The sequence below is a fragment of the Grammomys surdaster genome, unplaced genomic scaffold (genome assembly GCF_004785775.1).
Source record: "Grammomys surdaster isolate TR1022 unplaced genomic scaffold, NIH_TR_1.0 126051, whole genome shotgun sequence".
Classification (NCBI taxonomy): Eukaryota; Metazoa; Chordata; class Mammalia; order Rodentia; family Muridae; genus Grammomys; species Grammomys surdaster.
Genome location: NW_021620862.1, coordinates 5,781,798 through 5,798,873, shown reverse-complemented (window position 1 = coordinate 5,798,873; position 17,076 = coordinate 5,781,798). Strand labels below are relative to the sequence as shown.

General features: G+C 37.6%; 1 protein-coding gene across 2 annotated transcripts in view; it reads right to left on the bottom strand.

Moving 5' to 3' along the window:
- The window catches only part of Cdc42bpa (CDC42 binding protein kinase alpha), a 214,350-nt gene that overhangs the window by 28,966 nt on the left and 168,308 nt on the right, over positions 1-17,076 (bottom strand). For both annotated transcript variants that reach the window (XM_028755205.1, XM_028755206.1), the window contains 3 exons: positions 3,515-3,598; positions 1,453-1,558; positions 292-428 (listed from right to left, as the gene is read on the bottom strand). In XM_028755205.1, the coding sequence (XP_028611038.1) occupies positions 292-428; positions 1,453-1,558; positions 3,515-3,598 (327 nt within the window). The remainder of the gene's footprint in view (positions 1-291; positions 429-1,452; positions 1,559-3,514; positions 3,599-17,076) is intronic.

The following is a 17,076-nucleotide window of genomic DNA, read 5'->3' as shown; positions in this document are numbered from 1 at the left end:
GTGACACTGCACCACGTTACCCAGGCTGGACTGACACTCAGGTGACACTGCATCATGTTACTCAGGCTGGCCAGCCAACATCTCCACAGTCCACCTCTCAGGTAAGACCAGAGCCCGAAGACTCCTCTAGGATGATTTCAACATTTGCAAATCTTGAGATACAGTTTGTGACATTTTAGAATTCATTTCCATGTAATCATGACTCTAGTTAAAATATTATTTAAATGAGTTTGATCCATTACATTTTCTCTCAGGCACTGTGCTTACTGAGTGATGAACAGAGGTACTTACCCTGACATGGCCCTCATAGGCCGTCCCTACTCCCTTCTGGGGGTCTATACCAAGTGGACCTTTAGTTTGCTCAGGAGGAACCGGGCAAGCCGTCGGAGCTTTGTTCACACAAGTTATATGACATGAGAACCCACAGACTTTTCGAGGGAAAAAAAGGACACAAATTAGATAAAATTTCATTTTAACAACAGAAACATTTGCTGGCACTAAGTGCATGCATGGTGCTGTTAGACAAACGCTTTTTTTCTATTTTATTTTAAATAACCATCTTTCACTAGAGAAAACAAATTCAGTTGCTTGCCATTCAGAAGTTCATTGAGTAGTAAGTATTTTTATTATTTATATTATCATTCTCTTTAATATTAGTGATCAAAGTGAGAGCCAAATAGATAAAAACCAAACAACTCCAACCTTGTGAATACCATGGCTGACTTAATGCAGGATTCCCACAGAAGAGCTCCCTGGAGGTTTTTTCTAGCTCTTTACTCTACTGCAATCAGTCCTGAAACCCCTTGCAAGAGTTACTAACAGACATTCAGCTACTCAACGCTCTATCAGCATGTGGTGTGCATGCATGCATGTGTATGGTATGTGTTTGCATGTTCACAGTATGTGATAATGTGGAATCCAAGGCTGATGTCAGGCATCTTCCTCCATCTGCCACTCTCCACTTGATTTTGAGGCCCAGTCTCTCATCAAACCTGGAGCTCAACAGTTCCAGCATCCCAGTACCCTCAAGGCTCTTCTATTTCTACCTCCTGAGAGTTGGGACCACAGCCAGTCACTGGCTTTTACACGTGTGCTGGAGACCCAGACTTTGGTCCTTCTGTTTCTGTGGTAAGCACTCATTCACTAAGCCATTCCCCCAGCCCTGTGTCCGGCATCTTTTTACCAATCATCTGAAACCATGTGTTTCAGTGGCTAAAAGGTCTATACAGAAGGGAGCATTTGGAGTTGTAGTCTAATGCTTTCACTATAGGTAGAATAAGAGTCAATTCCACTGAGTGTTTCCTACCACCTCTGTTACACACTTCTTGCTCAGAGTCACAGTGTGGCAGCAGTGATGGAAGTCAACCCCATGTCTGCTTAGAGCCCATGTGCCCTGTTAGTGACAGTACCATCATAAACCAAGAGCTGTCTTTTCCTGGCTGCTGTTCTTACCTTCACAGGAACAGCCCTGTCTTATCAAACCAACCATCAAGGAGGTACATTGATGGCACTTGGTAGGGGCAGTGAAAGACTTCACGAAAAACTGATGAGTCTTGCGCTGCAAAACACATGACAGGAGAGTCAGCTCTTCTGTTCTTATTGCATGCCCATGTGGAGCTAAGGGTCCTCACACTCCAGAGACAACCTCACGTGCACTGCACACGCTCCAGAGACAACCTCACGCACACTGCACACACTCGAGACAACCTCACGCGCACTGCACACACTCCAGAGACAACCTCATGTGTACTGCGCGTTGGACTGTACTTTCAGCTTCAAGTTCACTTTTATTTTATGAGTTTTTCTTGAGTATAAGTGTGTGTTTCTGGCTGCATTCGACTTGTCAGGGACTCATTTCTGCCAATCTTTGCTAGCCATCTACTTGAGGCTTTCTACATCCTCCTTGGTTACTGACAGAAATGAGAAACTTTCATCTTGCATCTCTTAGCCCTTGTCTGATCTAGAATGTAGGGATTTAGCTTGTGTTTCTGAAGTATTTTAGTTTCCGTTTTCTCCTGAATTCTTTATCATTTCAAATCTTCCTTTCAATCACATCCTTAGAAACACTTTCTATTATGGGGAGAGGTAGCGCAGGTGCCGCAGGACTCATGTGGACAGCAGGGACAGCTCTCTTCTGGCATCTTGCTGAGGCAGCATCTTGGTGTCTCTGTTGTTGCCCTATGTACTCCAGGCCAGGTGACCCGAGCCTCCAGAGTCTCTGCCTCCCCCTGCCCTGGAGTGCTAAGACCACAGACACGCACCGCTGCCTCTGGCCTTTCACTCTGGGGAAGAGTGCAGGTAGGCAGGCTCCACAGTGAACACCTCAATGGAGGAGCTACAGCTACAGCTACAGCCTACATTTCATTTCTGAGTTTTCCTGTCACCAACTGGTTGTTACTCCTATCATCTAAATAAGCATATTTTTTTGAGAAACATTTAAACGTTTTGAGCATGTTTTAAGTGTTTTCTTTTATCTTTTACTCAAGGTTTTCATCTCTAATTTGAAGATATTTCAGGCCATCATTTCTTTTTAAAGAGAATTTGTTTTTATTGAGTTTGTGTGTAGCTGCATATGTCAAGCGTCCTGGAAATCAGAAGAGGGATCAGAACTCTGGAGATGAAGTTACAGGCAGTTGTGAGCTGCCTGAAACGGACACGGAGAACAGCAGTGCTCTTATCCTCAGAGCCATGATTCTAGACCCTTCCTATTTCTTTAGTTCCACCCCTTTCCTACTGAAGGTCCTACTACATTAGGGAGATGCTGACAGTATCTCTTCAGATCCTCACCTCACTGCTGACTGACGTACTGTCCTACTCTGTTCTCCTTACTCTATTATTAATGCCTTTTATGGACTTCAGTAGTTATGTCCTATGTCCTACTACTAGATTACTTTTCTTATTACTGCTTTATCTATCCTGTCTGACACTACCTGTTTATTATATGTGACATAATAAACATTATGTTTATTTTAACTTCATACTCTGTCTGGTCTCATGTAATGGCACATAGTGATTCTTTTGTTTTGCACATGTTCTTTCATGCTTTTTAAAATTATTTTTCAGAGCCTCTGACCTCTCTCATTTGTGATTATTCAGTTTATGTTCTTCCAGTTTCTAGAATGTCTCCGCATGCCTTCGACAAGGAGCTCGGTCTTCATGCCTTGTCATGTAGGATGACCCGTCACGGAGGGTCTGCCTGTACTGCTTACTAAACATTTCTCTTTCTTAGTGTTTGATTAAACTTGGATTCATCTTCTCTAATAAGGGACTTCAATGCTTTTTTATTAGGTAACAAAATGAGGGGTTCCTGGAAGGTTCCTCTAATTGGCTTTAAAACAGAATTTAAGAATTAAATACTGAATATGCCTCCCAACACTCAGAATGCTATTTATATTCATTATAGAATTTGTTTTCTTCCCAAATTTTAAATTTTATAACTTTGAGGAAATCAACAAAACTCACAGTGAATATCCAAAGTAGAAGCAATTCACTCTCATGTTTTGGAACTAAGTACCTTAGGTGGAAAACCAGTTGAAGCTGGGCATCCCTTTTTCCTTAAAGTTGGTGTGTGAACAGGAAGTGGAGCACAGTCTGCAATCTGAATCCCGGGCAAAAGAGGAAATGAATGTCACTTTACTTAGAAAATAACTAGAAAGAGACCAGAATAAATAAAACCAGACAACACATCAAGAAGCCTATTGAGACACTGTGCAATCTCCCTGAGGGTCAAGCTTCCACAGAACTGTAGTTTAAATCTGAGATCATGATATTTACAAATTAAGTATTTTCTCAATTATAATCATTTCAATTTGGAAATTTAAAAATAAATAAATTAGAAAATAAAATGCACAGAAGAAAACAAGAATCACAGCATATAACTTACATAAAAGTGGAGATATTTTCATTCATTTGAATTTGTCACATTGATCCTTAAAAGTACCTGAATATTTAGCAAGATTGATGATAATATTTAGAAGATTAATCTTTTAAACAATTTTGTATTATGTATGAGTTTGTGTGCACTCATGACGTGTGTGTATGAGTTAGATGAACACGTGGGAGGTCAGAGGGCAACTCTAAAGTTACTTCTCTCCTCCAACTGATGTGGAACCGTAAGTTTCGCATACCCAGAGACAGTTCAGGTTTGCCCAGCAATTAAAGTACCTGGGGAGTCATCTTGCCAGTCCTAGAGGACTTCCATATTTAGAATATATATTATGCATATGTAATTTCATAGATTTGCATACATGGAGATTAGTGGGATTCTTGTACATAACTTTAAATAAAGGGGTCAAGTTATTTAATATTATTGGAATTATGAGTTTAATTTGTTTAGTTATAAACCATATTTTTACTGTAAGTAGAATGAAGTCCACTTTATGAAGTATTATATAATATGTTTCTTTGAATAAAAAGAACCAGTGGTTTTATTGGAAGTTAATGTAGGGGAGGAGGCTTAATTAGCAAAATAAAAGTTCAAAAAGACAGTAAGTTCCTTTTAGGATGCTAAGAAAGCACACAAGGAAAACAACTTAAGCCCTGTATAAAATCATGGAATGCTAAAATATTAAGAGAAATTTGGGTAGTACTCTGCTTCTATCCATAACCTCAAAAACGATCACATATATATTATAATCCTAATATGGAATTTAACTGAATGTCTCAGTTTTCTGTGAATTGTGAGCTTATATTCAATTTAAATTTTGTTTACTTTTGAACAGCTTGAAAATGTAGTAAGCCCAATCTATACTTTAACATTTGAGAAGATAAATATAAAAGATAAAAGAGGAACAATGGAAAAAAATGTATGTAAAAGATAATAAAACACAATAGCAAACAAAACTGTCATTGGAGTTCTACAGAAAGTCCTTGAGAAGTTATTCAAATTAAAGACTCAAGCAAAGGTGCTGGATAAAAGATCAACAATGCCCATAAAAACTGCATTAAACTGGATCTGACTCACACACAACACAAAATTTGGGGCGCCAGAACAAATCAACAAGCAACACAGAGTAGCAGTCAAAGGCAATGGAACTCTACTGAAGAATGAAAAGAAGTAACTTCCGTGCGTACCACGTTCACAAGTGGAAATGCCCAATATCATGAAGATGTCAACTTTCCGCATGCAAATATATAAGTTTAATTCAATTCCAATAAAGAGTCACACAGAATTTGACACGCTAACAGAAGTGATATTCAAAACTAGAGGGTCAAGAAGGAAAAGAACACAGTGGGCTAAGAGTGGTACCCTACACCAAGTACCAGAACTGTTTAGGGCTGCAGTGATGAAGACAATGTAGAATTGGTTCAAGAGTAAGCACAGGACAGGGAGGCCATGACAGACCCAAGCATGCAAAGAAACAGCACTGCTGGGAACAAAACAAGAGACTCGGTTGTTTATATGGGAAAAATATTGAAATCCCACTTTTCACTCCATGTAGCAATACATTTCAGTTTGTAAAGTCTTAAATATATAAAAGCAATAATTTAAACCTTTAGAAGAAAACATGGAAGAAAAATAGTATTTTCATAAAGAAAAACTACTTTAAAAACCACAAAAAGCGCCGGCAGTGGTGGTGCACGCCTTTAATCCCAGCACTTGGGAGGCAGAGGCAGGCGGATTTCTGAGTTCGAGGCTAGCCTGGTCTACAGAGTGAGTTCCAGGACAGCCAGGGTTACACAGAGAGACCCTGTCTTGAAAAACCAAACAAACAAAAAAAACAAAAACCAAAAAACCAAAAAACCCTACAAAAGCAGAAGCTGTATAGGAAACGACTGATAAAGCTGGCCAAAAGTTTTGAAAAACAAAAAGAACACAAAATTTAAAAGTTATCCTCAGAATGCAAGAAAATGCTTGCAATCACAGCTCAGCAAAGAACTCATATTCAGACTTAAAAAGAACATTAAAAAAAAACTCAAAACAGTAAAATTAACAGAATGAATGGGTAAAAGATACCAACAGACAAATCATTAATAGCCAATGAACACATAAAACAATATTAAATACCATTAGAATGGGGAGAAATCCAAGTTAATACAAAAATGTTACTTCACAGCCATCCAACTGGGAAAACGTCAGTATCTGACTGTAGCAAGGGTTGGCAGGGACGTGGGGAAATGGGGAACTCTCATCTACTGCTGGGGTGTGGGGATGAAAATGGATCCAAGCACTGGAGAAAACAATTTGGGACGATCCAACGAGTTAAGGTTTAAGGTATATACAAAATACACTACTTTGACTCACACTGCCCATGTGCGAAGGCAAGAAGACTAGGATCACCATCTCCTCAGCACTCCCTTCAGCAGTGAAGGGCTGGAAGCAGGGAAGTCCCCACAACAGCAGTGTTATACACTGAGAGCTGTGCATGCCCTTACAGCAGTTCTTGTTATCATTGTTTTGTAAAGCTCTAAATCACAGTTGATTTCCAAAGACAAAACAAAACAAATAATGGAAAGAAATGTGTCCCAGATGCAGTGCAATCCACAGAGATGATGTCAACATGTCACTCTTCCTAGTGGTGACTAATGAGATCGTTGCTTAACACCTTTGGCTTAAAGCTACTCTTCAATGTGCAATTCGTTTAGAATGTCAGGTAATCTTTGGGGCAGAAAACTGACCAATGAGCTGCTTAAAGTAACTGGCTGACATAAATTATTAACCTAGTCTTTTTGACTCTTAGAAGGCATGGTTTAGTTGAATGAGCGCCCATGGCTAACTGAGCAGTTAGAACACACTATCCAGCTGCCGCAGTCCTTCAGTTGTTACAGTAGTAACAATTTTATTTCTAAGCTATGTTTATGATGCAATGATTAGTTATAGCATGACTTATTAAACCGATTAGAAGAATTAAAGATCACAAATCAAGAATGGCACTTTCAATGCCATGTGCCTACAGTTTGTATCTAATAATGCTAATGTTTCCATAAATTTTGAATGGAATGTTTACGTAAGTATATATCTGCACACTTCTCTAACTAAAAACTACCTTTACCTATTTACCTATTTTTGCCTATTTTATGTGAGTGGTAATTTTCTATCTCTCTCTATATTATCAAAAAGAAATGACATCTAATGAGCATACAATGTACTTAATTAGACAAATTTCACTTAAAATTTTCAATGCCCTTTCCTGAACCCAAGTGTCCAGTTGTGGAGCGAGGCTGCTCCAGGGAGGCACCTTAACTGGCTCAGCTTCACTAGATGTGGAAGGAGGTGTGGGCCTTGACTGGATGTAAAACTTGATGTTCGGGTTCCGTATGTAAGTGTTGTCAACAGGATCAGTCTAGGAAAATAAGTCAGGGAAAAAAAGAACCCCAAGAAACCACTTTTTAACAACATGTAACTTTTAAGACATGATCATGACAACAAATCTTGAGGAAGATCAAAAAAAAAACTCAGTTTAAATATTCACATTCAGGATGGCATTATGCAAAAGCACTAGGCTTTACTACATTTTGTTAAATATGGAGAACTGCTATAATCTGGCAGCTGTATGGGAGTTATGAGTGAGTAGTGACAAACTTAAGGAGTGGCCCTCTATGAGCAACGGGCACAGGCAGGCATTCAAACAATTCCTAAGCAGTTAACCGAAGCTCCAGCCCCAAGCTTGCAGTTCATATTTTACTGTGAGCACTGGCTTACCCCATACATCTGTACGCCATGTAAAATACTTAAATGTCACACACAAGAATCATATATGTGAGATAAGAGATGTATGCTATAGATTAGACATGATTTTGTCCTAGACAGTGAAATTTAGTTCTTTTCAAGGTGTTAGTTGAAAGGGCAAGGATGAGCTTTGTGTTCGTCACTCATGTCAATCTTCTTATTTTACAACAGAAGAAATACTATAGTCAGATGCACCCTTTAAAGGTAAGCACTCTTAGAAACTGAAAATGCTTTGGGTTAAAAGCACAAAACATACTCATAGACAATTGTTCCATCTGATAATTTTCAAAGTTCCTAGGATTGAGTTTAAAGAAGATAATTTGGGAAGATTAGGTAATTTGTTTTGAATGTAGTATATGAAAAATAGCAATGTCCTAACAAAAGGACTAAACTTTCTCTTGTTATTACTATGGTTACTCCTGGAGAGGGAACATGGATAGACAATGTACCCCCTTCTAAATTACAACAGATGAAAGATCTAGGTACAGACATGAGAATATGAATTAACAAAGTAGATCAGAACACATACTAAAATGACCCTTGCATATGGAACTGAGTGAACAAAGAAAACCTCTTAAAACTTTAGGTTGAATGACAAGTGATCAGGATTAGAGAGATCAGAAATAGTTTCCCAGACATTAACTTTCCAGTTCCCTTTTTCATGCTGATCAGGGTTCTGGGTACTTGGATTCCATGTCTAAGTATACAAAAGTTTTCTCAATTTGGGACTATTAGCTCATGTGCAGTTAGATTAGAATACTGTGGTGGATAGTTTTAAAATTCGACTTGCTACAACTTAAGAGTCACTAAAAATGAGAGTCTCAGTGAAGAATTATCTAGATCAGTGGCCTATAGGCTTATCCGTGAAAGATTCTTCTGACTGTTCTGATATAGGAAGGCTCAGCAGACTTTGGGCGGCACCATTCCCTAGGCAGGGTGTCTTGAACTATGTAAGACAAGAATAACCTAGATGAGAGCAAGCAGGCATCATGAGTGTATTATTCTCTCTGCTAGTGACTATGGATGTGCTGTGACCAGCTTTGTGACTTCCCTGAAATAATGGATGAGATTCGTGAGCCAACTAAATCTTTTCCTATATTGCTTTTGATCAGGTATTGGTTTTGGGCTTTTGTTTTTTTGTTTGTTTGTTTTTGAAATCACAAAAACAGAAATGAAACCAGAATAAAAACTGTTCTGGAGTTGTGATATGTTGTTCATATAAAACAGTCACCTTTTGGTCAATATAGAGAATTGTTATCATCTGTTAAATTTGCAGGAGTTATAGACTAGGAATGGCAAACACCAGGAGCAGCCCTCTATGGGTATATCCACCAAGGGTGGTGGGCATAGGACACCATTCAAATAGTCCATGAGGTAAGGGTTTGGTGAAAATAACCAACACAATTACTTATGTCTTTCATTTCTAGGTTTTAAAAACTGGAACTGCTGAGGGATACAAACTACCAGCTCTGTATGTGTGGTACAGATGATTCCATAAATTGGTATGCATTCAGGAGTTGCGAGTTAGGTCTGAATCCAACTCTTCATTGCACGGCCAGTCCTCTATGTTCTACCAAGGTGCTGCCATGACAGAAACATTCAAAGCAATAAGAATCATAGAGGCCAAGTTATATTTTTAACAGTGAACTGTGAACAGGAAGGAGAGTAAAAGAATTCAATGAGTTTCAAGACAAATTTGCCCCATTTACAATTTAATGTGGGGGCAGCTAAGGAGAAGGTAATCAAATTATATTATTAGCTATATAAAACAGGACTGTTTCTCACTTCCTACATCTCCTTATTCTATCGTCTATCTAATAATATAAATTGCAAGGTAAAAAAGCAGCTCTGAAATATTTTACAATAAGAACCTTAAATGACTCAATCACACAAGTTGTTATGGAGTGTTCAAGTGGATATTTGTTACACACTGAAAACTGCATTATTTTAAGAATAAGTAAATTTTTTTTGAGATGTCATGAAAGCCTGGAGCCTTAATACTCAACAATAAGACAAAGAACCCTGGATAAAGGTAATTTTGTGAATAGGAATAAATAGTTCAAATGACTTTTACATCTAGGTCTTGTGACTTCAATATCTCTATAGTCAAGAGCAGATAGTTTGTGTTTTTCACTAATACTGACCCAATTTTACAGCAGACCTATTCCCTGACTTCTGGGTATGTGGGCTAACAGAGGCGAGCGCAGTGCTATAGTGTCCAGCACAGAGTCAGAAGCATGCAGCTGCACCACCTTCTCGTCTGTGGTGAGCAGGAGCTTCTCTCACACAGCGGGCAGTTTAAAGCAGGGTTCTCTGTTCCACCAATGACACCAGAGTCAGGTGTTAAAGGATTTATCAGCATGGTTTATGAGCCCATAAAAATGTGACATGGCAGTGAGCAACTAGAGAAAGAAAAAGGCCCATTATCAGTTTAATGTGTGATTGCTAACTCAGAATTCTTGAACCCTTTAACAGAAATCTTTTTCTTTTGAAGAATTTCTGCCATGTATTAACTTGTTGTTTCTCCTTAACTAGTTTTCACTAATTAGTGACAATGAAAGAGAACAAAAATGAGGAAATAAAAATTACTTTCTTAGCTGCATCAAGTAAACCCAGGCTATATTAAAAACTACAGTAATATTTTAGAAAGACAAACCAGTGTTAGCTTCACTAAAATAGAACAACAAAAATCACTATTTGCACTTTTTAGAGCTGTATGCCCTTCAACTAAAACTCAACTTCATTAAAAAATCAAAAGAAACTAAGTAACTACATAGCATTCTGAAATAGCATTAGGCAAGAATATTAAAAAAAATCCAACTATATCATTTACAATAACATTTTGATTTTTGAAAAAAACCACTATGGAGTTTGAAAATTATCACTCTACTTTTCTAGGTGTAATTCTAATAAATGCAAGAAAGAAAACAAAAAGCATAATTAAACATGAAGACATTCATGGCAAAAAAATTTTTGAACATCAAACTTAAATCTTTTAAAAGATTTTATTAAAAGCAGAAGCTAAGGAAATAAAGACACTGTGGCGTCACATCATCTTGGGATTGCTGCCAGTATGAATAGTTTCTCAAACACAGCCTAACAAGGCAGATGAGGAAAACATGTCACATACTCTCCTCACCAGGGCTTTAATTATCACCAACACAACTGTGGTTTTCATTTTAACTACAATTAACTATAATTATATCTTAATCCTTACCATGCATTTGTAATTAATGGTTTATTCTTACCATTAAAAGCACTTAACTGAAATTTCAGGATATTCATTAAATACACTAGAATTAAAGAGGCCTAAAATTGATTTTAAGATTAGCTGACAATAATTCATATATACAAACATGAATAACATTTTTACACAGAGCACACTAAAAACTTTTAAAAATGTAATCATCATTTCTGTATTTAATCCATGGACTGAAGATATTTATAGCATTAAGTCTAAGTAGTTAATTGAGTTACTAATTTAGTAAAAGCCAGTAAATATGATGCCCATAAGAGCAGAGCTACTTACCAATTTAATAGTTATCTTGATAATTATAAAAACAACAATAAAAAAGTGAATAGCTAACAAGTAACACATAATACTAATGGATGGAGTATTCTGATACAGTTTAAAGACAGATCTTGGAAGCAAATCTAAATCTAACAGTGTAAAAAATTTACTCAATATTTTAAAATTATAATCCACTGAGAAAGAGTACTTTTATAAAAACACCTTTCTATTTTTGTTAACTCATTTTCTCTAAGTAAACATATTTCTATGACTTATTCGAATGAGTAGGAACTAAAAAAGACATTTACTATACTGTCAGTTTTGTTCCTGTTCTCCTAGTTCCAATATATGATCTGTGTACATAATAAAAAAGCTAACTATTGTGATTTTTGTCCATAATGCATGTCAGGGTGATGCAAGAAGTCCATAATGGCTTCTGAATGTATTAAGATTTTTCTAGCAAATTATCCTCACAATATATTTTTAAAGTACTGTAATCAAATCAAAGTATTTTTCTTTCCAGGACCAGGCAGCTGTCTGATTTTCAGATGACTTCACCACGAATTCCTCACATTACACAGCGTAGTTTTGCAATAAGCAAGAACTAAGACAATGGCCATGACTGTGTCATCTTGACTCTACGTCACCAATACTCTGTACCTCTCAAGGTGGCCAGGGACACCGAGGCAGCAACACTTACACACGCAATTTATTTTAAAGTAAAAATAGACTGATATTTAATACAGATAATAAATTATAATTTAGTAAAAAAAGAGCTTGCATCTAATATATTGCCTGCATCAGGAACTATAATTTGAAATAAAAGAATCTACTTTTTAAAAAAAATCAAATTTGTTTTTAGCTAGAAGCATTCTTGAAATAAAGAAGCTAATGTTTTGTGTTCAGAACACAAACCTTTTAGTGAAATAGTTATTTCTGTTAACTGAGCTTATGACCAACTTCTAGTATTATAGAAGTATTATTTCATTTGGAAAATTATAAATATACTATTGTATTACCCTGAAACAAGTAAAAATTACTTAATGTTATAGTCTCAGATATAGTCTTACTACTTACAAATAGTGTAACTTAGTAGTTACATTATTTTTGGAAATTTCTTTATGGAAACTTCTCCTAAAGTTATTTTCAGTATTTTGACTTGAATATGGACTCTAGAGAATTGTACTCTAGGAAAAGTAACAGGAAATTAAGCTATACGTTGGCTCTTTATGGTCTGCTCCAAATTCTAAAGAACAATCTGAAATGAGACAGTCTGTGCCTTTCAGTATTAAAAGAATCAGATGGAACTCCCCCCAGTCATTTGTATCCATATATTAGCGATACTATTTGTTAACATTTTTCTTGTAGTATACTTAATTTATTATTTAATAGAACTTTAAGTCTTCAACCTGCAAATGAGGCTTAGTATCACAGAAATGGCCAACTCTAGGACGTTTACTTATTTCTGTGCTATTTCAAGGGAAAGAATTTTAAGTTTCCAAAAGCACTTAACCATCTGAAAGCATGGTATATATACGAAATCCTATGTCAATGTTAGACTCAAAGCCACAATTAGGAATGGTAAGTATTTGTGTTCTATGGAAATAACGTTACAACCAGGGACTAGCTTACAATGCCACTAAAAGGTTCCCATTTAATTATGTCTTTATGAACATATTACTTTACAAATTAAAGGGAAAAAGTCACCTAGTAAGCCAAGGAGGAACTGAAGGAAGCTGGGAAAGGAGATAATCAAGACTACCATACTGACAGGTTCTGGTTAATGGCAGCATATTTAGATGCTGTCATATAAAGATACAGGATTAGGAGGAAAAACCACAGAGCAGTTACTTCCCTCAATTTTTTTTCTTATTTCTTGAGTCAATGAAATGTTCTAGGTGGCCAAATCTCCCACATTGTACATGGCTAACTAATCAGATATAACTAATACTTTAAAAAATCAACAATAAAACAAACTGCTTCTGAATTATAACCTTATTAAAACAAGGCACCATAAATTCATTCAGTTCACAGGCTGATAATTCAAATCTAGTAGACGGGCAGACAGATGCTAGCCTTCCCATTACAAAACAGTTACCATATGTCAAGATTAATCTGATAGATATAAGTATCTAATGGCTTAACTCTATAAATTTCGAAACAATCAAGACATCTGTAGAAGCAGAAATCTTTTATAGACCTCTACTAATAGAGGCCATGAACTCATAAACCCACTGAGTCCAACACTGACAGCTGAGGGGGCTGCTTAGTATTGACGGTGGTATAAATGATCTGTAACGCTAGCGTTACTCATGCTTATGTGACAAGAACCCTTTATCAGTTCAGAAAGAACAGAAGAATCAATGGCCATCCTACTACCTCTTATGTTCACCAAGAAGTACTTCATCTCCAACTTTCCATCTCTAGGAACTTCGAAATAAAGGTGCTTTTGCTAGTCATCAAGTTGACAGCTGAAAGTTACAATGTTTATCTCCCAATGAATGTCCTTTAGTGCTGTTTAACACTGTATGTAAATCCAGTTAAGCATCTCCGTGTGTGGCAGGTGCTGGGACAGGCTGGCTTATAAAAGCTGAGACCTTTCCACATACTGATTCCCCACCTGGAGCACATCAGAGCCACATAGGGCCTGGAAAGTGGCCAAACACTTTGAGGTCCAGAAGCATGGAGCTAGCACTGGCAATGGAAGATGTTTCCAGTGTTAATAATGTATAGAAAGAATCTTTTTAAAGTCATTATTAGCATTATTTTCCTAAATCTATAACTGTGTAAGATATTTAGGGAAATTCCTTTGACATCCATTAAACACTGACCTCACAATTTCTCCAGAACTGATCTATGTAAAACCCAGTCAATGAGGTCTACAAATGGCCTGAACACTCTACACATTTGCGTGTATCAGATTTTCTATGAGAAACTCATTTACCTTGTATTTGAATAACTTAGAAAGCACACTTTTAAAAGGTATCTTACTATTTTCGTGGCTTAGTTGTATAAATTTACATGAAGAACATTCCTAAAGCTCTGGTGCCAAAGCCAAGATGGAGGGACAGAGAGAGCCACGGTGGGAGCAGAGAGGAGAGGAGGGAGTGGTGGCAAGAGCAGCAGCACATGCATGCAGTGGTGCAATGACACATGGAGCATGCTTGAGGGCTCTGCAGCCAAAGGCAGGGACAAGACACAGGCAGAAGGTATTGGCACAGCACACAGTGTGAGAGTCTCTTACACGTCTGCCTTTGCTAGCTGGAGTACAGGATGGAGAGTGCTTCAACAGAGAGAGAATACCACGTTACACATACTCATACACAGGACAGCCTCCTGGCCCTCTGTACCAACATATAGCATACAGACATATATACAATGCCATTGTTTTGATACATTCAAATACATTGATATCCAGGAAAGACTGTCGGATAGAAGCAGTAAGGAAACAAGTGCTCAGATGAGGTCTAGGGCTCGAGTCTTCATTGCACACACACAGTGCTCCATTTCAGTAAGATTTTACTTGAGGCTAAAATTTTGCCTAAACTCTGCCTGTTGAGATAACTCAAATCTCTTGTTTGACAGAATATGAGGAAGAAAAGCAGTATGAGGTAAATAGAAGGCTAGATTATGGATCGAGTATCTTCTTCCATGTCTAAACTTCAGATACTAGAACTTTAATTTCTATTTGTCCTCATCTGGTTGGCTACACAGAATGTGAGGCTGGGCCTCATGTGAACTCACCAGTATTAGGGACGTGTCTGGAGCCGAGTGAAAAGGAAAGGTAGAAGAGACATGGACTTTCACAGAAGAAGAGATTATGTTATTTTTCTACTGCAATTTAAATATGAGAATGCCTTTCCTATATCCTCTTGTCATGGTGTCCTTTATTTCCTTAAAAATATGTGTCTCTTTATGGGTCTTGAGGCATACTACACAAATCCTTCCTCTACACTTGAGTTTTTCCCTACAGATGAAAACCCTAAAGCCACTCTTGCTAAGGCCACTCTTACAAACAGGAAGGTATGATAAACAAAGGCTTAGACCATTGTACTGGTATTTTCTAGGGTTCTTTTGAAATCCCCTGTATAAGCAGCCCAAACAACCATCTTCTTCCATCACAGCTACAGAATGCTGAGCACACCCTGCTCTGCCTCGTTCTTCTCTTTCCTGGAGAGCAGAATGACTGGAGTTACATAAACTTCTTCCTTATGCCAAAGCTATTCCTACACAGGATTAACTACACAGCTTGACTTAAGGCATCCTGCTCTTACCATCTCCCCATCCTGATAAAAATTCCAGCGTTCACATGAATTGTGAATAAACAGAGAAAACAATCTCAGGAAAAAATGGTGAATAGGAGACTAGTTTGGTGTTATTTTAAACAATGAAATGATAATTTTTAGCCGGGCAGTGGTGGCCCACACCTTTAATCCCAGCACTTGGGAGGCAGAGGCAGGCGGATTTATGAGTTCAAGGCCAGCCTGGTCTACAGAGTGAGTTCCAGGACAGCCAGGACTACACAGAGAAACCCTGTCTCGAAAAACAAAAACAAACAAACAAAAAAAAAACCCAAAAAGATAATTTTAATAGCCCAAATCAAAGAACAAAAGTAGGAGAAGAGCAGAGATAAACTTGGAGGCAAGGACTACTAGTAGCAAAACTGAGAACTCTGAAGGTAACCCTGGACATGTGTGTGGGGAAGAAATGAGAAGACAGATGATATGTAGACACAATACCAAGTCAAACCTGTGATTCTACTTAACACAAGCCTCCCTCTGTCCTAAATGTGGATGGTTTGGCTGCAATTAAACATCAGTCTTTCAACATTCTTTTAAAAAGTAGTATCAGAAGACAGAAGAGGATGACCAGAAGGATGGTATTTGAGGTTAGTTAAGGACCAGAACCTGCTTACTGCAGGGAAAGTCACACATGATAAAGAAGATGCATAATATAACCAGATGTAGGATAAAGAATAATGAAGATTCAATTCTCCTTAAGTATCTAAACACCTAACAATCAGAGCTACTGAACTTGTATTTCATAGCATCGTATCATGGACATGAAACATGAACACACCAAAGATTTGATGCTACTATTGAAACATAATTTTACTATGACTTTAATAATAAAATGAGTGAATGGTTAATACTGGGAAACATGGTCATAGTTACAAAAAATGAACGAAAGAAATAAGAGAGTTACATAATACAGTATAAATTAAGAACTTCTTTTAAATGGGAGCTCACTGTTAGCTCTCCCTCTAACAGAGAAAAACTATCATTTCTCAACAGTAATGGGATTCAACAATTCCACAGAAGGTGCTGTGGTTCACATTACTATGAGTGGAAGGCTAGGAAGTAAGGAGCAAGGACAGCAGCATTTCGGTGAAGTCACACTGGCAGATAAGAGACGGAGCTAGACCTCAAGAGAAGATAACCAACACAGTCAGAAAACAGACCAAAGTTCTCAAAGGCATTCTACAATTCCTTTAAATATTCAAACCACTTTATGATACTAGGACCATAACTTCCAACTATTTGTCAGATGAGCAAACCTAGGTATTAAAAGGCCAGGTAATCTCCTTCAAACTCTATGCTAGAAAGTGCAATAGGCAATTTAGGAGGTTTACTAGAATAATGGAAGAACAGCAACTCATGCCTTGGAAAGTGGGAAGCAAAACCAAAGCAAAACCAAAACAACCCCCCACATCAACCCCCACAACAACCTCCACAATAACCCCCCACATCAACCCCCACCACAACCCCACAACAACTTCCACAACAACCCCCACAACAACCCCCACAACAACTTCCACAACCCCCACAACAACCTCCACAACAACCCCCACAACAACCCCCATAACAACCCCCACAACAACCTCCACAACAACCCC